Raw genomic sequence first — 26,376 nt, forward strand, 5'->3', positions numbered from 1 at the left:
ATGCACATTTACAGCTGATTAACTTTTGGGGTCAGTCCAATTTGAAATGGCCGCCACAGCTAATCCACATTAGCAAACAGAAAAAAAGATTCTTTAAAGCAGGTAATTTTACAGATATTGAGGTTAAATTTGATGAAGTAGAAGCTGAGAGTAATTGAAAATACATACTCATACATCTTGCCATATTGCATAAAATGACTGCAAAACACCACCATCATTTCTCAACATAAAACAATTTCAGTCTAAACTTTAGCATGAAGGGAGGCGGGTGATATGCATTCCTTCGAGGAATGCACTTTAATTCCAGGTTATGTTTTGAAAAAAAAATAAAAACAAACACTTAAGTTTTTCCCCTTACAACGTCTCCTTATAATAAACCCAGCTCGTTTTTAATCCTCCGGGTGCATGCTGCCGCTTTCTTTTTCAGACATTCCGCAGTAAATCCTTCATCTATCCGACAACAGGGAGGTGCTGTCGAACAGACTGCACATACGGAGCTATTTTTAATCCAGCAGACTCTTCAGTATGCCATTTTAATGAGCCTGAATCATTTCTATTGAGTTTTTTTAGGGCCAGGCTCTTGCGTGTGTTGTGTGATGACGCGGCGGTCAGGTGGTGCCTCATATAACAGGAGGAGCTGTCCAAGTGCTGAAAACAGAAGAGATTCAGCGCCGCTCTTGAGGAGATGCTATACACCTTCACTGCTGTCTGAGCTTTATTACCAAAGGTAAAAGAAAAATTTATCATTCTTATTTTAAATAAAAAGGCTTTCTTAACGAATTAGATTAATTAGGTGTCAAGTACTTTAGTTTATGTAATGTATTTTGGCACATTTTAAAATGGGATTTAGCATATATGTGTGATAAAACGCTTAAATACTCACATTATGTTCTTGTTATGATAAAATAAAGAAAACGATGCTTTTATTGAGGCATATAACGCACTAAGGGGGTGACTGTGATGCTGAGGTTGCCCATAACAACGTAGGGAGTGACTCATCCAGTGATGTGAACGCACAGCATCGCATCATTCAAACTGCGGAGCGGAACTCTTTGATACAAATACTTGAGCTTAGTCTTTTGATCAACATTATCGGTTCAAATTAATAAGAAAATATTCTAACATGTCATGATCTTGTCTGACAGGTAATAAATTTCCTATAATGCTGCATTTCCACCACAAGTTGCCCGCGGGAGGAGCCGTGCTCCTGCTCGCCTTTCTCCTCCACGGATGCGCCGTGCAGGCTGCGTCCCTCCCCCACCACTGGCTCCGAGGCGGGGGCAGTGAGGGCCAGCCGGCTGCTTTCCAGCCCAGCTCCGACATGATCAAAGCCCTGGAGTACATCGAGAACCTGAAGCAGAGGAACGGGGGTCGGCCCGAGCCGGTGGATTACGACGAGGTGGAGAAGTTCAAGGTCCTGCTTCAGCTCGCCTCGCGTCAGGACGAGGTTCCCGGGGACCGCCAGCCCGCCCCGAGCATCCAGAGGCCGGACGTTACTGCCGAGCAGCTGATGAAAGCGATGCTCAGGACCCTCCAGGACCAAGGCGGCAGAGAGGCGGGGTTCCCCCCCTCCGCGTCAGAGCCCAGGAGCGACCGCCGGACTCACAGGCACCGCGCCAAGGAGATGCCCGGAAGCGCTCCGGTGGATTACGGTAATTTCCCCAGACCTCACAAGAAGTACCCGCTGATGTTTGAAGACGAAGAGAACGCGGACGCCTCCAAGCGGGCTACGGAGGACCTGGACGAGCAGTATACCCCCCAGAGCCTGGCCAATTTAAGATCCATCTTCGACGAGCTCGGGAGGATGCCCTCCATGCCTGCACAGAAGAGGGACGTCTTCGGGGATGATGATGATGAGGAGGAGGAGGATGCGGAGGAGGATGGGAACGGATTCAGTCAGAGGAACCAGGCTTATGAAGATGTGGCAGGAGGGGAGGAGTGGGTCCCCATGGAGGAGAGGGAGGAGACGGAGGAGCTGGTGAACCGGAGCCACGAAGAGATGGACCGGGCCCTCAGCGATCAGGAGGAGGAGTCAGAGCGGGAGGAGACACAGCGCCGGGCTGATCAGAACCAGGAAGACGCCGATGACGACACCAAGTTGGTGGACTACTACCTGCTGAAGGTGCTGGAGATGAGCGACCAGACCCAGAAGAGGGATCAGACCGGGGAGCAGAAGAAGAGGCTGATCCGCCCCTCCATCGTGGATCCCCGGACGGTGAAGGAGCTGCTGGAGCTCTCCCTGAAGCTCCACGTGCCCCCGCAAGACCTCATCGACATGCTGCTCACGGAGGAGCTCCGCAAGCTCCACCGCGACCCCCAGGCCCTGACCCGCTACACGGCGGCCAGCCAGACCCCCAAGATCAGGTACTTCAGCCGCAGACTCCCGCTGAAGAGCAAGCCCCCCACCGACGACATGGACAGAGAGGACTTTTTGGACATCATTGGGGTGGAGACTATCAGCAACGAGTACCCCGTGGTGCAGAGACCCATGAAGACCACCTCATCTGCAGACAGGATCCCGGTGGTGTCCAGCTCTGCAGGGAACGCAGGTCCGGTGAAAATCCCCCCACCTTCAGGCCGCAGGGAGAACCTGTTTTTATCCGAGCTGAACAAAATGCCCCTGAAACGTCAAACCGACGCTGCTGCTGATGACGATGACGACGATGGTGACGTAGAAGATGAGGTGACGACTTACCTCGCGGCCAAAATCCTCACGGAGTATCCCAACACCATCAGCAAGCGCGACACGCATGCGCAGCTGAAGGGCCAGTTCCCCTACGAGCTGTACGAGCGCGCCGTGAAGGACTACATGGAGCAAGCAGAGACTGAGACAAGGCCAAGGGCCAAGAGGGACCCCGAGGGGGCCACGGAGGAGAAAGTGACGCCCACCGAGGTACAGCAGGAGAGGGAGGAGATGGCAGCCAAGACATCCGCTCCGCAGACCGTGGATGAAGGAGAAGAGGCGCAGCGTCGTGAGAAAAAGGCAGCAGGGATGTAACCTGATCCCTCCCCTCTCCTCTGCATCAATATGAATATAGTATTTATATTCTGTCTCAAAAACATAACGTTTGGTGGAAGTGATCTAGTTTACAAATTTCTATCATAAGAACTATAGCTAAGACCCTAACAAAAGAAATGATCTATAGCAATCTTAGAAATAAACATAGAATTATAACAATGACTGTCCCTACTTGCTGCAAGAACCTTCTAGAAATATTTTAATGAGACCACAAGAGATTAAAGGTGCAATGAGTGACTTAACCTGATCAATTCAATCTGACAAATTTATGGTGTGATGTTAAATGTTTACATTAAACGGGGTTAGTAAACAGCCCTATATTTGAATCTATATCCAACAGAATAATGGTTATTTTTCACCTGCTATGTCAAAACTATTTATTTGTGAATATACATGTAAATGATTAAATATAAATCCCAAGTGGGTTTTTGAAAACTTGACGTATACTTGAGCACTATAGGGGGAAAATATTGGGACTTGTCTGCTGCATAGGACGAGTGTTGTCGTGAATCGTGGTATTATTCAGGGTTTGTGGATTTATTGTTCTGAGTAATTAAGTCTAAATATCAGACCGTCGCCTGCCTTCTAACCCTTTCATACTGCAAAGCTCTGTATCGTTGGCCTAACAGTGGTTGTGCTATGCTCGTTTTTAAACCATTTTGTACATGTTCAACAATGTGTCACAGATGAATAAAGCATCAGCTGTATTATTTTTCTTCTTGCTGAGCTGTGATGCCTTATTAATCCCACGCAAGGACACCAAGGGCGGCTAGGGTTCGCAATCAGGGGAATAAAGGGCAGCATTTATAAGGAATACAATAATGAGGCAGAATGGACCTTTTATCAAAATAAACATTTTAATCATAAATTGTGCATTATAAAAAAAAACTTACACTAACAACTTTTTAATGTTTAACAGAACAAACTCTTTTAAAAAATTTGCTGGTGAGAAAACCTGTAAGGTTTAAGGTGAAGCATCGTAGTAGCACAATTGTTCCAAAATGAGATTCATTGTTTCTTTCAAAGTGAAATTATTAACCTCCAATATATTAATTCACAATATAAATTTAAAATAGTTATGATTTGCAACCCCCCTCCCCCATCTTCCTCTAACAGAACTTCATTTCAATTCATTAACAATGACTAGTGTAAAAACAACCCTCAGGCATTTGGTGAACAGGCACAAAAACACACAATTTTCCTCTTTTTTTTTCTTAAAAAAAAGGGGGTTCAGTACGCAAATTCATTTTCAGAAACTTCATTGACCCATACGCAGTACATCTGATGTGTGGATTCCTCCGGCCGTCTTTCATCGCGGGTTAAAACGCAGGTTTGCTCATATACTCCTCCATGGTCTGGTAAAAAAAGGGCACAAAAAAAAAAGATTGTTTTTTTTTTTGACGATTAAACACGCTTAACTAATAATGCATTTAATCATTTATTGTTCACAGGCACACATCTACAGATCACCTGCTGAGCACAGCAACACACAGTAGGTAACTAACACAAGCAGAGCCTCTAACCTGTCTGTCCATATTCAAGGTCCAAACAGCTCCACCTCATACCACTCACTGTGGTCATCCTGAAGCGATAATGGTCAAAATGAACAGGGAGGCTACACTGAACATCATCCAGCTCTAGATTTAAAAGTGTTAGTCAGCCTTATTTGGAAGCACAGGACAACACACCCAGTTAAACAACCGTACCACACAGAGCCATGAGCCTAAAGAGGGGGGAGTGGGGGGGAAGCATCAGCCAAAAGCTAAAGTTCACGCCACATTCCAAGAGAATCTGTCTCTCGCTCGCAATAACTCCGGCTGAGGAAGAGACAGATGTGCACGCATGAAGGGAGGGCAAGACGAACAGAAGCATAAGCACTAATTTATTCTGGAAAAAAACTAACATCCATATGCATTTCCAACTACAAGGAAAACAAAGGCACAACACGGATTGAGCGGCACCACTGTTAATCAATCATTCTACTACACACTGACTAATCTATATATCCTCAAAACTTTTCATATCAGAGCTCGATGAAGCATTTATGAGTGCTGCCATTGAGCAAATCACTGAACACCAGTTTCAGATGTTTAGATATCCCACAACCACAACTTTAAAAAGGGGGAAACAAACCACCCACACACACACACGGTACAAATGACTTAAAGTGCATTTAAAAATCTGTCACTGTTGCTTCAAGGAGGCTGAGGCTTGCAACAGATGTTACACGCTTACAGTGGTTCTGTGTTTAAAAAAAAGTGCTGCATTTGTGTGCGTGTGTAAGGCCTTCCTGAGCGTCTTACCTCCTGCAACATGTCGGAGGACTCTATGGCGCGGTTCACGATCTGCTTAGAGGTTTCTTGTATCTCCCCTCCCATTAAAAACTCATCCAGGATAAAATAGGCCTTCTCGAAGTTAAAGATAATGTCCAGCTCACACACCTGGGACAAGGTATGATGAGGATTATCAAATAAGGTCGGTGATTTGTACAGTTATAAACTTTAACTGTTGTTGTTGTTTTTGTATTACTTCAATCTAAAGTTGTATCAAGTTAAAAAAAAGATTGAAATACATTGCCAAAGTATTTGTCCAGCAGCTCCACATAGCGATGAATAACCTCCAGGGCTAAGAGCTCATTTTCCTGGTTCTCTACACCCAAACAGAAATAAAGGCTTGCATACCTAAGAAGAAAAGGACACAGAGTTCTTAGTAACAATAAATGGATAACCATTATATGATACAGGTTTAAATACGAGGGACGACATGCCTCCGCAAACAAACATACATGTGGGGTGTGTATCACCTCTTGTAAATGATCTTCAGGTCTTTCCACTGCAGGAAGTTGCAGGAGCGCGGTTGCCGTGCCAACACAATGGTGGTCATTTCCCTGATGATCTTCTTTTTTTCGCGATCGGTCATCGCCGTGAACCACTTCTGCAGACGCAGCTTCCCCTGGCGACTGAAGAGCAGCAGGAAGCGCATCTGACAACACAGACGTGGTCAGGAAGTAAAGTTATTAAATCTGTACGGTTAATGAACAAATACATGTAGGATCCAACACACACGCACACAGGCGATTACCACACAGTTAATCCAAAGGAAATTATTAACTACACACACAGATAAAGGGCTGAATAATTTGTGTGCTCTTTGCAGGACTCCTTAACAAGTAATGTCACAGAAATAACAGCAAAAATGGGAGGCTATTAAGCAACTAAAGAGTTTGGCTCTTTTTTTTTATAATTTCACAGTTTAAGTGTTGCTTTTTATCATTGAGAGAATGTATTTCGCACTGGAAAAGTTTACTTCACATTCTTTGATATTTTATTTTGTTAGTGTAAATCAAGCAAGGACATTATCCCAACTTTTTTTTCCAAACAATATCATTGTAAGAGTACCCCTCATTTATGCCGCTTTATATTTCCACTGGAAAAAGGCTCCGTCTCTCTCACTAAATTCATAGAAAAAGAATATGTATTTAAATAACAGGCTTTACCAAGAAAAAATAACATCGTTCTTATAAACTGTGTGGAGACAATGTCACATTTCAGATCTCTATTAGTTGATAACAGCGCCACAAAATATTATTTCTTTTCACTTCTCTAACTGATCTTATATACTAAAAAATGAGAGAGAATTACAATCCAAGATTTCATGGAATGCTCTAAAATAAAAAAGGAAATAGAAGTGTAGTTTTGTTTTCTTTCTTGTCACATCAATCATGTCCCGGTACCTTAGATTTATTTAGTATTATTTAATATATTATAATATTTATTTATATAAATTATAACCTTGAGAAGCTACACCTGCTGAAACAAAGATGTTTCTGTATATAAGTATGTTATGGGTATTTTTGCACAGCTTGAACTGAGATGTTTCTTACTCTCTAAATTACGGGTGTATAAAATGAGATGGTCAACTCACAACTCGTTAAGTAGTTATTTGACTAACAGAAAACAATTTGTATGGTTAGTTAAAGAACAAGTTCCTTGAGGTTCTGTTAGGTCCTAAACTTTTTATTTTCTATTACTGATATTTGCGAAGTGTCTGAAATACTAGTTTTTGCAGATGTTACAAATATTTTTTCTTCTGTAAATGATTTAAAAGGAAACAGAGTATGGTTTCTGAGATGTCTTAGACTTAAAAACTGGAATAAGTTATAGCTACCTAAGTAGTTTCAGCAGCTAATTTTTATATAGTTTGGGGAGGTGAACTTTAGGAGTATTCAATAAAAACACTATAAAGTGAGTAAAACCTCCGAATAGACTCTATTAAGAATATATAAAGAGGTTACAAAACCTGGTATACAATGTCAGCGTTTCAGGGGTCCAATAACAATGAGGACAGACCAGTATTTCCACTGCTGGGAACAAGTTAGAAACCAACAATATGGCGTTGCTTATGTGTCATATACACAAAATATCATAAAATAAACCCACATTTTCTATCACAGAACCAGTAAGCATAAAAATCGGTCGTAATATTTAAAACTTAGCGTGGTCACGCACAGGCAAATTTAAAAGGCAAAGCACTGAACTGCCATGAAGGGTGGGAACGTGACGAAACCTGTTTTACTGAATTCACCGGTTTAAGGAAGACACACCGTACTTCCGACTGCTGCCTGAAGTCCGACATAAAACATTACATATCAAACAAAAACAAACACTACCGCTTTTCGGCAGCCTGATAAAAGCAAAACAAAACAAACAAAAATAAAAAAACCTACATTTTGTTAAAGCAAGTGGCGTAAAGGCGTTAGCTACCTGCTGTCAGGTGCGACAGGTGAACACATAGGCTGACGTTACCTTACAGCTACGGGCATGCGCACAAACCACTCTCAGAAACACTTACCATTTTGACGCGGAGTCAAGGGTCTACAGACAGTATTGGGCAGCTAAAAGAATATACACTTTAACCCTCTCAAGGGGTCAAACGGGCCGGCTGAACACATTATCTGCACCTCGACCAGCGCAGTCAGTGGCAAAGAGCGTTTAACTCCGCCCTTCTGGCCGCCCGAGGACCGACGCGTCATTTGACCTCACGAGCATCTGGATTGGTTATTGTCGACCGCTTTCAGAGGGATCTGCTCAGCCAGAGGCACGCTGGGTAAAATGCAAATGAATGAACTGATAAAACTTTAACTTATCTCTGTCGGGAGGTGCTGTTACCGTGCTGGATCGGTAGGGAGCAGCAAGTGCAGCATCTGCTTTCATGTGATCCTGATCCCGTCTCGGTGGTTTTGTGAAGGAGCTGGCAACCTGCAGCACTCTGTGGGATTGTTGTGCACTTGGTATCATGTCTCTGTACCGAAACACCATCTGGTTTTTGAATGGGATCCACCAATACACAAGGTTAGTGTCACTTTGATGCTGATCTGCAGTCTGGATGTGATGCTTTTTCGACCAGTTCTGTAGCCTGTATTGTTAGTGCTTTTTTTTTTGTAGGGAATCAGAATATAGGATTTATGGTGTCTTGGGCATAGTTTATGTGTTTTATGTAAGTCGGAATGTTGCTCAACAGAGAGACATCAATGGTCTGATCTCTGTGTGTCACAAATCACCACACAAGCTGTCCCTTTATGCACAATTACAATAGATCTATTGACAGTTTGATGAGGGCACATGGCTGCTGGGGTTAAAATATAACCTAAAATATAGCCTTTCCGAAAAAGTGGGAATGTTGGGTAAAATCAGAACAGAATGCAATGATTTGCAAATATCACAAATACAAATTTTGCTCATAATTGGATCATAGTAAACATATCAAATGTTTAAACTAAGAAAGAGTTTTGTTTTGTTTTGTTTTATTTAAAAAAAAACAGGTAATTCTGAATTTTATAACAGTAACACAACTCAAAAGAAACTGGGGCAGGTTTACCACTGAGAAGCTTCCCCTCGTCTTTTAATATTAGTTCGTAAATATTCAGGAACTGAGGAGTCCGGTTCTAAAACCCATATTGTTCTAAAACCTGTATATATGTTTCTGCATTGATGGTGCCTTTAGGTGTATAAGCTGCCCATGTCTGAAGATTTTTTGCACTCCTATACCATCAGAGAGGCAGGTTGTTGAACTGAGCACTGATAACAGCCCAGATAGTCCATCTCCTTTTGAGTACAGAGGGCCTGGTCTTTGTAGTTTCCAAGCAGAATTTCAAATTTTGATTTGTCCGACCACAGAACAGCTTTCCACTTTTAAATGAGTTTTGGACCGATAAGACGGTGATGTCTCTGGGTGGTGCTCGCATACGGCTTTTTCTTTGCACGATAGAGCTTTGATCAACATTTTTGAATGGCACGGCGAACTGTGTTTATAGTGGAAGTGTTCCTGAGTCCACGCAGTGATGTCCAGAACAGAGTCAGACCTGTTTTTAATGCAGGGCTGCCTGAGGGCCTGAAGATATTGACTGTCAGCCTTGTCCTTTGTACACAGAGATTTCTTCAGATTCTTGACATTTTTTGATGCCATTATGAACTACAGATGGTGGGGTATTCAAAGTCTTGATGTTGGGGTTGTACAAAAACAACGTTTCAGCTATCTCTTATGATATCTTTGTACTTTTGGTACAAAGATTGTCCTCTTTGTACTTTGCCACAATCATTGATTAGTATGTATTGTGTGTGCTTTTAGGCAAGGATTTGAAAAAGCATCTAAAGACTTTGAGCCCAAGGACCTTGATGTGTCTGTCGTGGGTCGAGCTTTTATGATCACCGGAGCTAACAGTGGAATTGGAAAAGCAACAGCCATGGCTATAGCCAAGAAAGGTATACAAAGCTGCAGAGTCGTCTTCTCCATCACATGCCCCATTTTGACATACGGTAAAGCTTGATGTTCTGTGTCCAGGTGGGACGGTCCACATGGTATGCAGGAACAAGGACAGAGCAGAAGAGGCTAAGTCAGACATCGTTTCTGTGTCTGGGAACACGGTGGGTGTGTTTGATTTAAATTCACATCAAACTGCAACATGATATAAGTGAATGAGTCTCATACAAGTTATTGTAGGAGGTGTACGTCCACGTCGTTGACATGTCTCAAACATGCCAAGTCTGGGAGTTTGCTGAGGCCTTCAAGAAGCAGTATCCATCTCTGAATGTGCTGGTAAGTGTTATTCACTCCTATTATTCTAAGCCAAATGATTTGCAAATTGTAATTTTTTCAATGAAAAATCTTAAGACTTCTTAGTTTGATCTGACTTGGATATATGTTGTGGAAGATAAACAACGCAGGCTGTATGGTGCACAAGAGGGAGCTCAATGCAGAGGGCTTGGAGATGAACTTTGCCACCAACACCATGGGTGAGACCTGAGTCTGCTGGTCAGAATGAGCCATGGTTCTACAAATTAATAAAGTTATGCTATTTTTCTACTTCTTCAGGGGTCTATATTCTCACTGAGACGCTCATACCACTTCTAGAGAAGAGCCGGGACCCCAGAGTGGTACGATTTCATGCTTAAGTACACACAAAAAGAGTCTTCATCTGGATCATGCGGACGGCATAATGGCACTTTTGTCCATGCTGCCGTGGCTGTTTTCTTAGCACACTGCTGTGGCTGTTTTCTCCCTGCCTGTTAGATCACTGTGTCCTCAGGAGGCATGCTGGTCCAAGAACTCAGAGTGGATGACTTGCAGTCAGAGAAGGGCTACTTTGATGGCGTCATGGTCTATGCACAGAATAAGGTATGAGCGGAGGATACGAAGGGTAAGAGGGTAAAATCAGATTATTCCCAAGATAATATCCTTAAAATAAAGTACATTCAGCTGAAGAATTTGGCGGTGAAATATAAAAAGGTTCTTTAAAAAAAATAATATTTTATTTTATTTTTTCCAGAGACAGCAGGTGGTGCTAACAGAACACTGGGCCAAAACCTACCCTTTAGTTCACTTTTCTGTCATGCATCCCGGCTGGGTCGATACACCAGGTACTGTGTCTACAGGTGCTGGTCATAAAATTAGAATATCATGAAAAAGTAGATTGATTTCAGTAATTCCATTTAAAAAGTGAAACTTGTATATTATATACATACATTACATACAAACTCATATATTTCAAATGTTTATTTCGTTTAATTTTGATGATTACAAATGACAACAAATGAAAATCTCAAATTCATCATATCAGAAAATTAGAATCTTGTGAAAAGGTTCAAAATTGATGGCACCTGGTACCACACTCTAATCAGCTAATTAACTCAAACCACCTGCAAAGGCCTTTAAATGGTCTTTCAGTCTAGTTCTATAGGCTACACAATCATGGGGAAGACTGCTGACTTGACAGTTGTCCAAAAGACGACCATCGACACCTTGCACAAGGAGGGCAAGACACAAAAGGTCATCGCTAAAGAGGCTGGCTGTTCACAGAGCTCAGTGTCCAAGCACATTAATAGAGTTTTGATCTGTAGTTATTTGGGCTTCCTAAAGAGCTTTCAAAAGACCTTCAGAAAGCGTAAAGAACCACTGATTGGGATCCCTTTAAACAATTGAAAGAAGTGTAGAAAGGAATTAGGAGTGGCTTAAATTTTTTGCACAGTGCTATAGTTCATGTATGCACACTGTCTCACATGCATAATGTACACACGCTTCCATGCTTTTTTAAATTGTTCATAGACATGAAGGAAGTATTAATGTAAAAACAAAGTTGATTAAATTCTTAAACTTGTTTTTTTGTTTCATTTCAAGTGCCTAATGTTACCTGCAAAAATTTTATATTTAACATATTGTTGTGGGTAAATTTGTGCATTATGACGTTATTCAGATATTTTTAAAGCACATTACAACATCTACAAGTTAAAAAACAAGGGTAAAATGCTGAAATAAAATTGTGCTTAACCCCATCACCATAAATCCACAAGAATTTGACTCCTCTCTCCCCAAACACTCACAGTGCAGACTGCTGAATTGTTTCACCAGTTTGCCTCTAAAAAGGCAACTTTTGAATTATGTATATACCATGTCATATAAATAGACAAGAAACGTTTAATTAATGGGATTCATCTATCTAAAGAAAACACATTTAGCTTGAATAGCTCCAAGGACTGCAGCTTTTAGCAACGTGTATGTGAATGTGATATACTTTCTTCTTAATTTTTATTTCAGTGACATTGAACAAGCTGTTTTGTTTGTTTCCAGCCGTGTCCAAATCGATGCCTCAGTTCCATCACATGATGGGGGACAGGCTACGCACTGCAGAGCAAGGAGCTGACACTGTTGTGTGGTTAGCCCTGTCTCGAGTTGCTGCTAGAACACGCAGCGGGCAGTTTTTCCAAGGTGACCAGCACAAACTTTACCTGTATTTTTGTTACAAAAAAAAAAATGCTTTTTGTATTTTTCATCCCACTAATATGATGTGAAACCTCTGGACTCAGCTCTTTTAACAGATTGTTTGTGTTGCAGATCGTGAGGCCGTTCCTGCCCACCTCCCCCTGGCTTGGACTCACAGTTCGGCTGAAGACATTCAAAGTTTCATAACCAAGCTGGAAGCTCTGGCCCGAGCTGTTCAGTCTCAGCATGAAGCAGATCCTGCAGGTCCCCTGGACCCACCCAGACCCCAGTTTGTCTAGGTTCTGTAACACCACATGTTACTGACCAATGAAAGTCTTCATCAGTATTAAATAACTTGCCAAAGTTTCAAAAAGAATAAAGTTGTTCTTATTTGTTTGAGGAGTTAAAACTTTCAGGTTTTTTTCTCCTTTAGTAAAAAAATAAAATTAAATGTGTAATAATTCAATTTTTCTGTAAATGAAAGTATAATTATTTCCAGTTTGCTGCCCAATTTAATTTGTGGTACTTTTCTGGTAAAGGTATATTTTACCCTTTCAACAATACAATAAATTATCAAGGAACTGGAGTACCACAGCTTCCACTTAAACCATGACTTTAAGCCTCTGTTCACAGGAGCTGGTTTTAGTTTTTACACCACTTTACTCTCCTCTAACAGCAGGACTGCCTCTTTGGAGAACAAACGTAAGGCTCTGCACTCCACAAATGATCAATAGGCCTTGACACACCTTGTTACTGGAAGCATACAGCTGTTAGACTAAGAGCTTGACTCCAGGCTGAACAGCAGTGTGGAAAACCTCGAAGCTGCAACAAGGCCTTGCATTAAGCTCCACTTGATGTAGGAGCTCTGACGACTTAATTAAAACATCACCATCCTTTTACTGACTTAAGGAAACTAACAAATAAAACTCAAAAAATCTCTGGTCTTCTCTGCCAGTACATTTCTGGAGTTTCAAACTGTTTATATGGAGAGTATTACAAGTTTTTATTTCAGAACCACTGTTACATGACTGATGCTGTAATCAGTGGCAAACGGGAATTAAAACTCAGAAAAAGATAGTTTGATTTTCTAGTGAGAACATAATAAGCCTAGTAAGTACTGGTAGAGCGTTATCAGCACGCTACTTATGAAAAGTGAACCTAATATTTACAAGTGAAAGTTAGCTGATATGAAAACAAACCAGCTAAGACCAGAAGAGTTTACGTTTTTCCTTTTGACAGTGAATGCAGCCTGATTTAAACTTGGCTGGAGATAAAAATGAAAAGTCTTGAATTCTAATGGATTTTGTAGTGTGACCTTTATAATGCCAAGAAAACCTGGACTGCCCACTGAATGCCATATTTTCTAAGGTTACTGGTCTCTTAACTATATAAAAAAGTATTTTTCCATCTTGTTCTTTCAGTATCTGCCGTGTGTAGAAGGACAACACTGTTCTACGACAAATCAGAGCAACAATACCCACTCTTATTTTGTAACAACCCACAGTTTTTTTGTTGTTTTTATTAACTTTATTATTTTTTTACAGTACTGAAACGAACAAAAAAAAAATAATAACATGGTGCATTCACATTTTCCCAAGGGATTCTTTGCAAGTTTGATCTCTACAAGGGTAAAACAGTGAAAAGCTTTTAGCTGGATCTGTCCATGTAAAAACTCACAGGGAATAGGAAGACTGGGCCTGATTTAAGTTATCTAAAGGATCTGACAAATGTTTTATTTTTTTGTTTTTTAAATTTGTCGTCCGCGTTAAGATTTTACTTCCCATTTATGAGGATTTACTGGATCTTTGCAAGAGACAATGAATCAGGTTCCCAGTCTTTGTCTGTAAAATGAACTTACAGTCCATGCGTAACAACAGTCCAAAGAAAACAACTCCCATCTCGTCTCTTTCCTTCTCTTTGAGTTCATCTACGCAACGTAGGTGTACACTTTACGATCCTCTGGCGTCCTCGCCAAATATTCTCTTTCTATTAGTCCCTCTATGCGCTTTTTGATTACCACAGGACTGGGAAGGAAGCGTGCTCGGAGCTGCTGAGTCACCTGAAAATACAATGGGACAAGTTAGGAAAGCTGCAACTTTTGTAAAAAATAAAAATACTGTGATTTTTTTAGTTAGGTTGTGCAAAGTGATGATGAGTAGTCAGTGTCTTAGAAGGGAGGATTCCTTACAGAAGAGCCAAACTAACTTCTGCTTAAAATACAGCCATAATTAGAGCAAACGTTTCAACTTCTAAACCAATTCCGTCCTCAAACATTTAGTGTTTTGAGGAAATGCTACACTGTGAATTTTAGCGCTGCGTATTAAGCAGTTTTTCAGCACAGTGTTGCACAAGCAGTGTAGAAAAGATTGTTTTCGGGGTAAACATCTAATCTCACAGAAATCTTGTCAAAAAGCCTTGCTTCTGCAGAATGTGCTAACCTCTGACAACTACTGAAATGCCACATATCCTGCTTCAAAAGAAAAAAACTAAGTACTAAATGAAACAAAGTGACTGAAACTGTATATTTTGTTGGCATCTACCTCTGCAACTAGAACATTGTGCTGCATCTTCTTCCTTGACTTCATGATTCGGACAATCGCAGCCTCAATTTCATGCTTCCTGTCATCATCCACCTTCTGCCGTGTCTCTTTCCTTTCAGGATCCGACTCCCCTTGTTTCGCAGCAACTAGGAAAAGTAGGGCAGAGGAGTAAGACGAAGTTCATGGAGAAAACTTGTGAAACATCTCAGACGCTGTCATGCAGATCACATATAAGAACATTATTGAACAGAAAGCTGATTTAAACTTATGTTGTTTACTAAATGTGTTTATAGTACAAAATTTATCATACAAAACCATTACAATCAGCAGAGGACAGAACTTTGTACACATTTTCCTCACCGGTTTGTATTTTGACTCTGTGCAGCTTGGATGTAAACTGATCATTGACTGTAAACACATGCCCGTTCTCGATCTCCTTGGACTTTGGCTCCTTTGTGAGAACTCGCTGTGTGGGTTTCCCACAGGCCAACGACTGCAACGCTCGCACCAACTCTCTCTCAGGGATATCCGTCTCCTGCTGAATCTCCTATTAAAAGTGTTTAAAATGAAACAGTAAGAATAATTAGAAAAGAAAAGCAACAACTGACAAAACCACAAACCTATAATTACACACACTGATCAATAAGATTATGACCAGAAGTAAAGTTAAAAACATCTTATTACAGAGGCTCCTGGAGGTGGGCGGGATTCATTTGCAGCAAGTGAATATTTTGTCTTTTGTGTTGTTGATGATAGAAAAGCTACTACAGCTTAAATTTCTAAAACAAGTCAACACTTGCTGCTTGTTAGGGTGTAAGCTGATGTTGTTTGCTGCTAAAAGCATCTACAATGAACACGTAAGGATCAGAAGTAGATTCTAGAGAACGGTCTGATGAATTCTGTTTTTTTAACATCCTGTGGATGGTCAGTTCTGTGTGTGTCATATATGTTGAACATACATGGCACCAGAATACATTACTGGACAAAGTCAAGTTAATTAGTGTAATGTGATACTTTGAGCAACATTCTGCTGGTAAGTATTGGCTCCTGTCATTAATGTGGATGTTACATACCACCTACCTAAACGCTGTTGTTAACTAAGTACACCCTATAATGAAAACAACATCCTCTGATGGCTCTCAATTGAGTTAAACACCCTGACACTGAAAAAATAGTTCATGAATTGTTTGTGTTGTTGAATTAAAACTGGGTTCTCTACTGAGGTTTGGTCAGATAATCTGGCAGACTTTCTGAGGCCCTACTAAATATTAGGCAGGTGGTCATAATGTTATGCTCAGCTGGTGTATATGGAGTGAAGCAAAATGCTGCACCGTGCTCCCACCTCAAAAGTGCACTTTTCTCTGTTGTTGAAGAGCATGAGGATGGTCATCTGGAAGGTGGAGACCTGCAGGATGTGCTTTCGGGTGTTCGAACCTGTAACCTGGGCTCCACCGACACCAACCTCTGAACCGTCCTCCTATAGGGAAAAAAAGGGGGACGGAAATACGAAAAAAAGAACTTAAAACTATAAAGTTAAAAACTAATCCTTTAAAAGACTAAGCTGTCTTCAAAATAATTTACTAAAGCTGCACCATTTACAGGTTCTGCACCTTTTTAATAGCTCCATAGAAAGTTGCATTTAGGTCCGCCCCTCCCATGTGGTGTTGTAGTGTGAGCTGCCTTCCGCTGTGCTTAGCGAGGTAAAACCTGCAAAATAAAAAGCTAAATCATGCTGAGTGCATACATACCATGCAAACCAACCCAGAGCTTTCTGTCGGACAGCAACACCTTCCTTAGCTAGCCGAATTCCTCACCTTCTGAAGACTTCAAAGGCATGTCTAGGAGCAGGGGGGATAGTGCATTTGGGTGTCGCAGACTGTGTAGGCCAGTAGCCAGTAGTGAGGACCCTTACTGTGAGGTCCACACCACTCAGTGATGCCTGAAAGAAGGGAGCGATTTCACAGATTAATAGGAATAAATAGGCCTGCAAATTCTGTCACGCAGTAAAAATGTTAACAGCCTGTTGCTATGCAGCAGACCCTGAATCGGATGCTAATTAAACTACCCAGCAGATGGAACAAACAACAACACATGGCGTTGCTCATTTTGTTTCAAATAAGCATTCATTTATATTGAGGGTAGAAATATTAGTTTCAAAATTGTCACATGTACAAAACCTGTCAAATTATTTCTTGACTATATGAACAATTTTGTTCCAACACAGCTTGATGAACAGGAGCAGCTAAAGCCCTGTTTACACAAGAACAATCTCTGCAAATGATAGTTTTTTTTCCTAATGTCTGTTGTGGCGAATCAACAAAAAAACGCATTTACAATGAATCTGCTATGCTCACTGAATCTGCAGTAGTTTCTATGTAAGGCAGGGTTGCCAAATAGGAAATGAGAAACAATTGTACAGTTCCTTGAACATTATTGTGTTTTGATCCAAACTATCATATGTGCTGAGTGAGGTGCGCTTTATCGTAACATTAGTTGTGTGTTGGGAATGGTGAACGTGGGCACATAAAAGAGGGGGGACTTGACCCTAAAATTATCCTTTAAAAATGATAAATACCATATATCTGGCAACGCTGACCCAAGGCGCGCATGTAAACAGTTACTTCCAAAATGGTGAATACACAACGTTGGGTTGTTGCTACATGTTGAAAAGCGTGAGTAACATAAACAGCACTCTGCTATCTGTTATTATTACTGCTGTTGATCTGCTCGTGCTGCAGCCGTCTGTGGTGCACATGTGGGATTTCACACGTTGAGGCTTCCTTTGAAATGCAAACCAGAGTGTCCGAAAAGTTCAACTCTGAGACCTGGGTTCAAAAAGTTTCAGTGTCAGAGAATCCGACCGCTGTTGTCAAGTAAACAAACAGCTGAACTGCAACAGAAAAGTTACAGTTTCACTGAAAAACAGCTGCTATAGCATCATTTATTGGCTGCTGAATATTTTTATTTACCACATTTACATGGGTTGTGTAAATTGCAGTTTAAATTTAAAAAAAAAAAGTAGTAAAGTTATTTTCCAAATGTTTGTATAATATGCCGTTTTCTGGGGGTTTGTTTACTTTTGACTGAGATGGTTTTTACTTTAAACACTTGTTCAACAGGAAGTGTTAATGCATCATTTTATAATATCTTTAAAATCGTTCTATTTTATACCCATTTGTCTGCTTTTAAAATAAAGGTTTCAAAGGACTTCACAAAAAAACATGTTACTTTGTTCTAAAAACAGCAGCAGCAAAAGGGTACATAAACAGCCTCTCACATGGTGCTGTTCTGTTTTTTGCATGAATAATCACTTTACTAGCTCTAAAAACTGAGTTTCAGTTTAAAATGTTTTGAGGTGTAACAACTGTCATTTTCTTTAAATAACGTGCAATATTTTCATAGTTTAAAGCGAAAACAGTAGATTACACTTTTTGCATTCTAATACATTATGATACCAATTACTTGATGCAACTTGAATTTCATAAGTGATTACATTAAAAGTAATTTAACCCAACAGAGTGTATGACGTCGTACCGATGTAGTTTGTATATGCTGTCTGAACTCATCCATAGTAGTGTTGGAGATGCTCATGTCTCTGAACATCCCTTCCAGTTTTGAGGTGAACTGACAGCCACATTCTGTCTGGGAGGAACAAAGAAAATGAGCCAAAAACTGCTAGCAAAGGTTTATGCAGAACAGATTAAAGAGCTAAAAATATGGCGCTGCATAGAATAATGAATGCAACTTCAAAAGCAAGAGACGGCTATGCATTTGTATTCAAAATGTTTGAAATGGTTTACCTTTAGCTTAGAGATCATGTTCTTTTCTGAGTCATCTGAGACGCTCTTGTTGCTGAGGAGCCGACGGCCCAGATGCTGCTTGTAGTACCTTTCAAAAACATCTTTCTCCTGCATGAACCGGAACAGCACCATGGCCTTGTCCAGAATCGACTCCACCTCCTGTTCTGTCAACTGCTCAAACCATACAGGAAAAAAAACATCATGTCAAATCAAGCACATCTCTAAAAAAACAAGATTTATTTTTCGTTTGAACGTCACATACCCCTTTCACTCCCTTTTTCAGCTTGTCATCAATAAAGAGTGACAGGTACTCTGGTGAGCGGGAGTTGAGGTTGAGGAAATACTCAAAGTCTCCAGCTATGGTTTGTTTAAAGAGTCTGTCATTGTTGAAAGACTCAAGGAGAAAATGATCAAACCGCGTCTTCAAGTCGAGCAGACCCTGTTGAGGAAACATCAGCAGAAGATGTGACGCAGCAGACGGCTCTCTTACGATCTCACTCCAACTTCCACATGTCATGAAGCCTTCAGAGGTTCAGCTGTTTTTACACTGACAAAATGTTTAGTGAACACACCTGGATATAGTCAACAGGGTTCTTGCCCTCTCCCTCCTCAGACACCAGAGCTTTGCCTTGTTCTCTCAAATACGAGCTCATACACTCGCACATTGTTTTAAGGCCATTTGGTACTCGACTGAACAGCTTGTACATGCACGCCAGGTCTGAGAGTAAAAACATAAAAGACAAAAAAATAAATAAATTAAAAAAAAACGTTAGCAGGGAAACTGACAAATTCACGATGATAAAACCTGTCATAAAAGACTCTTTCACCTTCCGTTTTGCCGTTCTTAAGCATATGGACCAGGCCTGAATTCTCCATCTCGACAATGGTTTTCATGTGTTTGGAAATCAGCTCCCTTTCCACTACCTTGACAATGGGCTCTTCCGTAGACTTGTCCAGACAGTGCATTACCCGCTCGATCTCCTCATTGATTCTGGCTTCTACCTTCTTTATGTAGACACTGGCACTGTTTTCTGCTAAGAACTTTTGGCTCTCCATCTAAAAACAGAACAAATATCGCACTATGTGTCACAGCAAAATCTTTCAGACATGGAAAAACAAGAGCAAAAATAGGATCCATCCCAAACTCACCTGGAAGAATTCAGCAGACATTTCTAAGAAAGGGCACTCAAAGTCCTCTTCGTACACAGATCTACCATCCAGACCGAGAATCATCAGCATTTGGCAGGCATTTCTGATGGCACCCCTGACGGTGGATAGATAAAGATCAAATCAGATATCTTGAAAACTTCCTGACACAAAAGTTCTCAATTCATCCTGGAGCGACCTTCCAGTGACAGCGGGAGTGCATACCTGTCCACAACCTCTCCCTTCCTCTCCCGTGCAATCATGTCCAGCAGCGTCTGTCGAAGGTGGTCACGAATGCAGCCGTAGCGCACCACCTGGTCCCTGAATATGATGAGGCCGAGGTTGTACACATTCTCCACACTGTTTTGCTGAACGTAGACCCTGTCCTAAAAGAAATGAAAATGAGGGGGAACATTACACTGCAGCAGACATTCACTGTGCCACAAGCTTAGTGAAAACAGTTTTTAAACTTGAAATTACCAGCGATAATGCTTCATCGAACAAAAACCCTGGATTATGCGTTTTATTTTTTATCAAGACATGGCTGTAGGAAAATATTCTGGACACAAACAACGATCGACCCTGCTTTCAAACCGTAGCAGGGTTACTCCTACATACCACAGCTACTCTCAAAAATCCTTCATTCACTCATTTTTTTTTTGTTCTTTATTTTAATTTAATCTTTTTGTCAATAAATGTATTCCAGAATTTTAAGAAGCAAAAAAATATTAAAAATAGGCAAAACACCTTTTCTAATTTGTGAATTAATAAAAAAAACAAAACAAATTCAATTAATTCAAAATGCCTTAATTTTTAATAAAATTATTTAAATGATTATAACAATCATCTTTAACAAGAAATGTATTCACAACTAAGACAAAGCACAAGTATAGACATGATTGTAAATGCGCATTTCTCTTTTTTATTGAAAATATTCTTTTTTTCTCTCTTGTATGACTCATAATGTGGGAGACTGTACAGACAAGAGCAAAGTCTAATTTCCACCTCCATCCTTAGCCATGAGAGCATATATAATCCCTTTATTTTTTTATTGATCATAACATGCAGAATAAAGACTACTCTTGGTGTCAGCAGTGGCTCAGGAGAGAGAAGTCATCAACCAATCAAAAGGTTAGTATATTGATTACTGGTTGATTACCGCATCTTAAACTATCCTATCATTTCCCTGAATACAGTCGTCTGTGTGTAAGTGTGAATACTGTAGTGATATAAAGTTAATATACTGAGCAGAAATAAAAACATCCTACAAATAGGTATATTGGTCTTTTACTAAAACCTCTTTATGTGGACAATAGAACAAGAAAAACCACTAATGTTATTAATGTGTTGTCTGCACCACAACGCACTCGTCAAAGTAACCAAAGTACCAACAATGAAGTAATATTTCACTAATTTCTCTTTTTTTTGGATTGACTATCATCCTGAACGCCAATCTTTGTTTTGTTTAAGTCAGTCAGGCTACAACATGGATATCATTTAACTTATATTTAAGACAAATTTTATTTTCCTTTGCTCATAACAAGCTCAGAGAAGACAGGTTCTTACATAACATTATTTCTGATATATGCGCATTACCGTGTGGGAAAGACATGCATATATTTCTGTGCTTACAAAAAAATGTAGGCGAATATCTTGCCCTGGAACGCAGCAAAGAGAAACTTGGAACACCTGCCTATTCTCCATGCCAAAACAAAACAAAAAAAAAAAACTACAAGCAACAATGACTTGGTCTCATAATCAAACTGAACAAACAGCAGCATTTAATACCTCGATAAATCATCTGTGGTTTTAAACTCGACACACAAATCCATTTATATCAAAGGGGAATTGCACTCAGCAGATGACTAAACTTACGCAGGGCGTCAGCTGCATATTTCTTTAATCTCGACAACTGTAATCCAAAAACTATTCAGCAAGCTAAATAAATAACCCTGACTAAAAGAAAGAACTGAATAAAAATGAGGAAGCTGACAACTATGTTAATTCAAAACTTAAAAAAGCTTTTCAAGATCACCGTCTCTCACACAGAAAGCAGTCAAACCGTGCCGCTTAAATGTAATCTTAAAACTATTTTAACCTTTAGGCTAAAACCCTGGCATTTAAAAGGTTGTTTAAGACAAAAAAAAGGATAAATATGAGAACAGTTTTTAGTTGGCAGGTGTTTGTTGTGTGTCTGTTTCATTTTCCTCCACCGTTGATCTATATTTATTTTCATATAAATGCCTATCACTTGACACGTCTGTTAAAGTGATCCTCTTACAATCTGCAGATCAAAACGAACAAGAATTTCAGCTAAAGGTAATGTGATACTCTAAGAAAATCGACCGGCCTTTAATGATAGTGGTTTTGTGCATGTGTGCAGTTAAAGAGTGGGTAAGGTATTAAAGTTATGGTTCCAAGTCAAATTACTGTTTTATAGCACAAGGCCTCTGGTGACTTTGCAGTAGCAAGTTAAAACAACAGAGAGGCCACTGTCAGGGCTAAAGCAAGACAAAAACGAGGAAAGAGTTGAACAAAAAGATCCCAGTAGTGCTCTGTTGTCTCTTTACTGACCGTGCTATTGTTTAGCCTACACTTGTGCTTATCTCAAGGGCTCAGCCACTTACACACAATCCCTCAGACACATTGTACTTGCTGTTGGCGAAGATAAAAGCAACTAGACCTGCCAATTTTTTTATTTAAAACAAGCAAATGTGGAAACAAAGCTTCGTTGTTTGGTCCACAGATAAATTTGAGCTGTGTTACAAAGACAAGAAAAGGATGCAGAACGTTGGCCATAGGAAAAGCCCCAAACTATCTATGACAGAGAGAAAAAGAAGTCACTTTTACCATGTACATAAGGATGTCTCTGATCATAACCATGGCAGTCTGATGGTCATTCCAGGCCTGGTTCAGTGTTTGCAGAAAATTATTATTTAAGGAGTTTAGAACGTCTTCCCGCACCTGAAAAGATCAAGAGCCAAATCAAGTTATCGCTTGTGACCCAGACAGACAATCGCCTATATTTTTCCTCATCAGTTCAAAGAGTTTTGTACATTATCTTTTAAGGAAACGGATTAAAGAGGATCACTTATTTACTTTGTTGATGAGGTGCTCAGTGACGACCTCCCTCAGACCCGTGTAGAGCTTCTCCCCGTGCTTGTGGAGAACCATGGTGTAGGCGTTCCTGTACAGCTCCTCGAAGCTCAGTCCACTGTTGTTCTTCCTCTGAATCTCCTGGATGGCATTCTTCAGAAGGTCCCAGATGTTATTCACATATTTCTCATCCATAGTCATCTGCAGGACACAGAAGGATTAAGGTGGGACTGTTTAACCACATTTTAAAAGTGGACAGTTATAGTAATATTAAAAAGAAATGACAGCAAATGTCATGAGCACATTACGGTTTAAAGCCTAATGCAAATGGAGAAGCTCATGTGTAATTTGATAGATGATACATGTACTGATCTACAACTATTATTTAATGATTGTGACAATGAGCCACATGAGTACCTGAAAAGAAAATGAAGGACTGATTCATTTGATAAATGGAAATAAAGCTGTAGTTTTCACATCACATTGATGGGGATGTGTTACACAGGTTGGCTTAAGATTGCCTGGGTTTAAATGCTCTCTAAACTGAATCTGATTAGTATAATGGCGATACTTGGGACTTCTTAAGCCTAAACATGAACTTAAGCTCAATATTTGGGAGAATACTACTCATGTAAACTCAGTTACCACCTCTGTTGCTTCAACAATACACCTGAATATCAAATTAAAGGAAAAAAGGACTGCTTTACATGCTTTGTTACACCTCAGTTAACCGTGCTCAGGTTTGCTGAAACAATAATTCAGCCTCAGGAAGAATGGCAATGGACATAATATGTGACAGTAGAAAAAAAACGAAAAACACCACAGCTGATCACGTTAACATTTAGAGACACGTCCACCCGAGTGCCCACAGTGTGTGAAGCTATTTTAAATAATAATGCTTTGACACAAACGAGCAAAGCACATAGCATGACATGATGTGCAACCTGTCAAAAACGGTGAAACTTGGCCAGCCTCCTCTCCAGTCAGCTAACAGGCCCGCTACTTAAGCTAATTTGTCAACTTTCCTTACATACGTGCCGGCATTAGCTCATGACAAGCAGTGCTGATCTTTTCAAACCAACAAGCCCGAGCATTAAACTGAAACAATGGCCAAAAACCTGCTGCCCAGGTAGCAGCAGTTTTCCTCTGACGATGACGTTTTCTCGTTTGAGTAGCTAGCTAGCTGCTAGCACAAAGATCTGCCACCCCCCTCCGAGTGTCAAAATTAGCGTCCCCCTTCACGTGCAGAATCGATAAACACTTACAGGGAAGGCTCGTATCCTCATCTTGGTGTCCTTCTTGGTGCCGCCTTTGAGGTTGGACATGATTACTTAGAAACGACTTTCGTTACTACGTTGACATAAAGACTACATGAAAGACAACCGCTAGTTTGCTGGACTCGCCGAGAAAACACTCCAGAGAAACTCGGTGACCTCCTGTTAAAAAAAAGGTGGGAGTAGGTCGGTCTCTGTGTCTGTAAGCCTGTTGTCGCCCCTCTCAGTATGTTTCGGCTAATGTTAGCTTGGATGCAGTGATGGCGGCCGAGCTCCACTGCGCAATCCGAAAATCTCGCGAGACTTGCGGGAGGAGGAGGGGGGTAAAAAGTCACAACAACACAGACAGGTGCATTCCACAGGTCGAGCTCTGCCGTTGACCTCTCTCTCCCTTTAATTTAACATTTTATCTAACAATTTTTAGTATTTTCACCCTTTATTTAGTTTGTATTACATTAATGTATATTTTAAAATAATCTGTAAGAGTGAAATGGCATATTTTGCGTCGGGGATGCTCAGTTTTGAGTCGTTATTCTAACGTTTTTGTATTTATTTCACGTTCAGGCTAGGTCGGTGTTTAGCCACCCTTTTAATTTCAATTAACAAACATACTGTAACACCAGAGGTATTCATTGTCGAGTGAGAGCGTGCCATTATCAACTATTTATTCAGCTGACCCTACTGGAAAAATAAGTATCTTGACTCAAGCACTTGAGGGACTAAAGACCAAACCGGACAGGTGAGTCCACTGTTTTGACTGTTTAGGTGTAAACACATTACTTCATACTTTTCAAGAAGTTGTGAGAAAACTAAACTATTAAAGAGAGCAAAGTACTAACCACAGTTCTGCTGTCACAATGGGATCTTCTGTAGTGTTTTTTAGAAAACACCTTCAGCACTTTTTTGCAAGCCCGCCGCATTCTCCCCAGCTCCAACTTTCTGACGTCCAGTTTCCTAGCAATGATCTCCAATAATTCTGAATGTTTACCATAGCAATGACTGCAAAACGTAGTTTCCTGTGTCTAAACTGCATTTTAATGTTTCATCTCTAAATGTTTTTATTCTTTTAACATTTATCATAACTGCCCACTCTGAACCCCTGAAAGTTATCATTAGGGTTTATAAGTGATTTCACAAATAAATAACATTTCAAAAACACACAATGTGTTACAAATAACAACCTAACAACAATGCCTCTGTGCAGGTATTAATCTTTGTTGTGTGATGATTTATAACAAATTTAATTGCATTAAAAGTGCAATTTTTAATCTAACCAACGTTTCCTGCTGCTCTGCTGCCCCCTAGGATTATCCCACTGCCAAGCAGAAAAGTGCTGTTACACTGACTTGTTTAGTTGAAATCATCAACACTTATTATGACAACTGAGCGTTGCTTTAAATAGTTTTGCAGATTTGTGGTATTAATTGTGTTGGAGACAAATGGACAAAAAAGTAGACCTAGGAGTTACAGTTTTTAGTGACAAAATTCCGATTTCAGTGCAGAAAGGGTGTCAGAGAAGGCTAACATCTGGCCTTTTAGCTGCAGAGGAGCAACTAATGCTTTAACACATTATAGAGAAAAGATTAAAAAAATGTAATCTGTTTATTAACATGTTTTATTTTGTAAATAACTTGTTCTAAGACTTTGCTCGCTGAACGGTAAACAGATTTGTGTTACACACATTAGACAGCCAAATGTACCATAATATCAGGTGGCTTGTTTACTTGTGCTGTGTTTTGAAACCATATAACGCACTTTAAGTTCCCCCTCACTCCACAAAGTAGTGGGTAAGCTGTTTGTCTGCTGATAGCAACCCCGTTTTGCAGCTGAAAGATAAACTCCACTCACTGCTGTTGAGTTTCTGACGGTCTGTGTCACAGAAATGCACTGTGACTGAGTTAAATTAATGTCTGTGTAAAGTGATCCTTAATTGACTTATTAGATGAATTGTGTTTGTTACATACAGTCATCATCAAGCACATAAATCTACAAAATGATCCTCTTTGAAAGTAAATCATTATAACAGTTGTTTCTTTCTCTTGGCCCAGTGTCAGACTTCAGATCTCCAGCAGGTGGCGTGTGTTTTACTGTGGCTTTAACAAAATTAGGCCTAATGTAGGGAGGCTTCACTTCATGTGCAAGCACATGACATCCTTGATCAGAAAGATGGCAGCATAAAGGGGCACATTTGTAAGCAGAGATGATGGATTTTTTTTTTCTTTTTTCTTTTGCAAGTGATTACAGAG

General features: G+C 40.3%; 5 protein-coding genes across 7 annotated transcripts in view; 3 read left to right on the top strand and 2 right to left on the bottom strand.

Moving 5' to 3' along the window:
• The first annotated feature begins 363 nt into the window (after window positions 1-363).
• Window positions 364-3,745, top strand: scg2b (secretogranin II b). The gene is made up of 2 exons (XM_017432549.3): window positions 364-727; window positions 1,146-3,745. The coding sequence occupies exon 2, from the start codon at window positions 1,163-1,165 to the stop codon at window positions 2,996-2,998; it is 1,836 nt and encodes a 611-aa protein (XP_017288038.1). The 5' UTR covers window positions 364-727; window positions 1,146-1,162; the 3' UTR covers window positions 2,999-3,745.
• A 108-nt stretch (window positions 3,746-3,853) lies between these two features.
• On the bottom strand, window positions 3,854-8,009 carry ap1s3b (adaptor related protein complex 1 subunit sigma 3b). Of its 2 annotated transcripts, XM_017432496.3 has the most exons (6): window positions 7,871-8,009; window positions 5,823-6,001; window positions 5,592-5,700; window positions 5,323-5,460; window positions 4,543-4,601; window positions 3,854-4,374 (listed from the first exon to the last, which is right to left on the bottom strand). In XM_017432496.3, exons 1-5 carry the CDS (start codon window positions 7,871-7,873, stop codon window positions 4,557-4,559), a joined length of 474 nt encoding a protein of 157 aa, XP_017287985.1. In that variant the 5' UTR covers window positions 7,874-8,009; the 3' UTR covers window positions 3,854-4,374; window positions 4,543-4,556. The 2 variants fall into 2 exon arrangements, with proteins under 2 accessions (XP_017287985.1, XP_017287986.1); XM_017432497.3 differs by lacking the exon at window positions 4,543-4,601.
• Window positions 8,010-8,020: 11 nt separating this feature from the next.
• Window positions 8,021-12,799, top strand: LOC108245520 (dehydrogenase/reductase SDR family member 12). 2 transcript variants are annotated; one of them, XM_037982094.1, is made up of 10 exons: window positions 8,021-8,125; window positions 9,647-9,780; window positions 9,860-9,942; window positions 10,019-10,114; window positions 10,230-10,311; window positions 10,391-10,452; window positions 10,589-10,693; window positions 10,845-10,935; window positions 12,143-12,280; window positions 12,407-12,799. In XM_037982094.1, the coding sequence occupies exons 2-10, from the start codon at window positions 9,720-9,722 to the stop codon at window positions 12,571-12,573; spliced, it is 885 nt and encodes a 294-aa protein (XP_037838022.1). In that variant the 5' UTR covers window positions 8,021-8,125; window positions 9,647-9,719; the 3' UTR covers window positions 12,574-12,799. The 2 variants fall into 2 exon arrangements, with proteins under 2 accessions (XP_037838022.1, XP_017287984.1); XM_017432495.3 differs by lacking the exon at window positions 8,021-8,125 and adding an exon at window positions 8,132-8,370 and having other exon boundaries at window positions 12,407-12,796.
• A 978-nt stretch (window positions 12,800-13,777) lies between these two features.
• Window positions 13,778-24,414, bottom strand: LOC108245539 (cullin-3). The gene is made up of 16 exons (XM_017432548.3): window positions 24,122-24,414; window positions 22,860-23,057; window positions 22,611-22,724; window positions 19,986-20,146; window positions 19,764-19,878; window positions 19,442-19,670; window positions 19,187-19,332; window positions 18,877-19,053; window positions 18,615-18,785; window positions 18,349-18,456; window positions 16,629-16,753; window positions 16,425-16,521; window positions 16,157-16,291; window positions 15,175-15,361; window positions 14,815-14,960; window positions 13,778-14,333 (listed from the first exon to the last, which is right to left on the bottom strand). The coding sequence occupies exons 1-16, from the start codon at window positions 24,179-24,181 to the stop codon at window positions 14,202-14,204; spliced, it is 2,301 nt and encodes a 766-aa protein (XP_017288037.1). The 5' UTR covers window positions 24,182-24,414; the 3' UTR covers window positions 13,778-14,201.
• Window positions 24,415-24,526: 112 nt separating this feature from the next.
• Window positions 24,527-26,376, top strand: part of mbnl1 (muscleblind-like splicing regulator 1) — a 47,106-nt gene continuing 45,256 nt past the window's right edge. Inside the window, exon 1 of the mRNA XM_037981969.1 lies at window positions 24,527-24,869. The gene's annotated coding sequence lies outside the window, so the exon portion shown is untranslated. The remainder of the gene's footprint in view (window positions 24,870-26,376) is intronic.

This window comes from Kryptolebias marmoratus, linkage group LG20 (genome assembly GCF_001649575.2).
Source record: "Kryptolebias marmoratus isolate JLee-2015 linkage group LG20, ASM164957v2, whole genome shotgun sequence".
NCBI classification, from domain to species: Eukaryota; Metazoa; Chordata; class Actinopteri; order Cyprinodontiformes; family Rivulidae; genus Kryptolebias; species Kryptolebias marmoratus.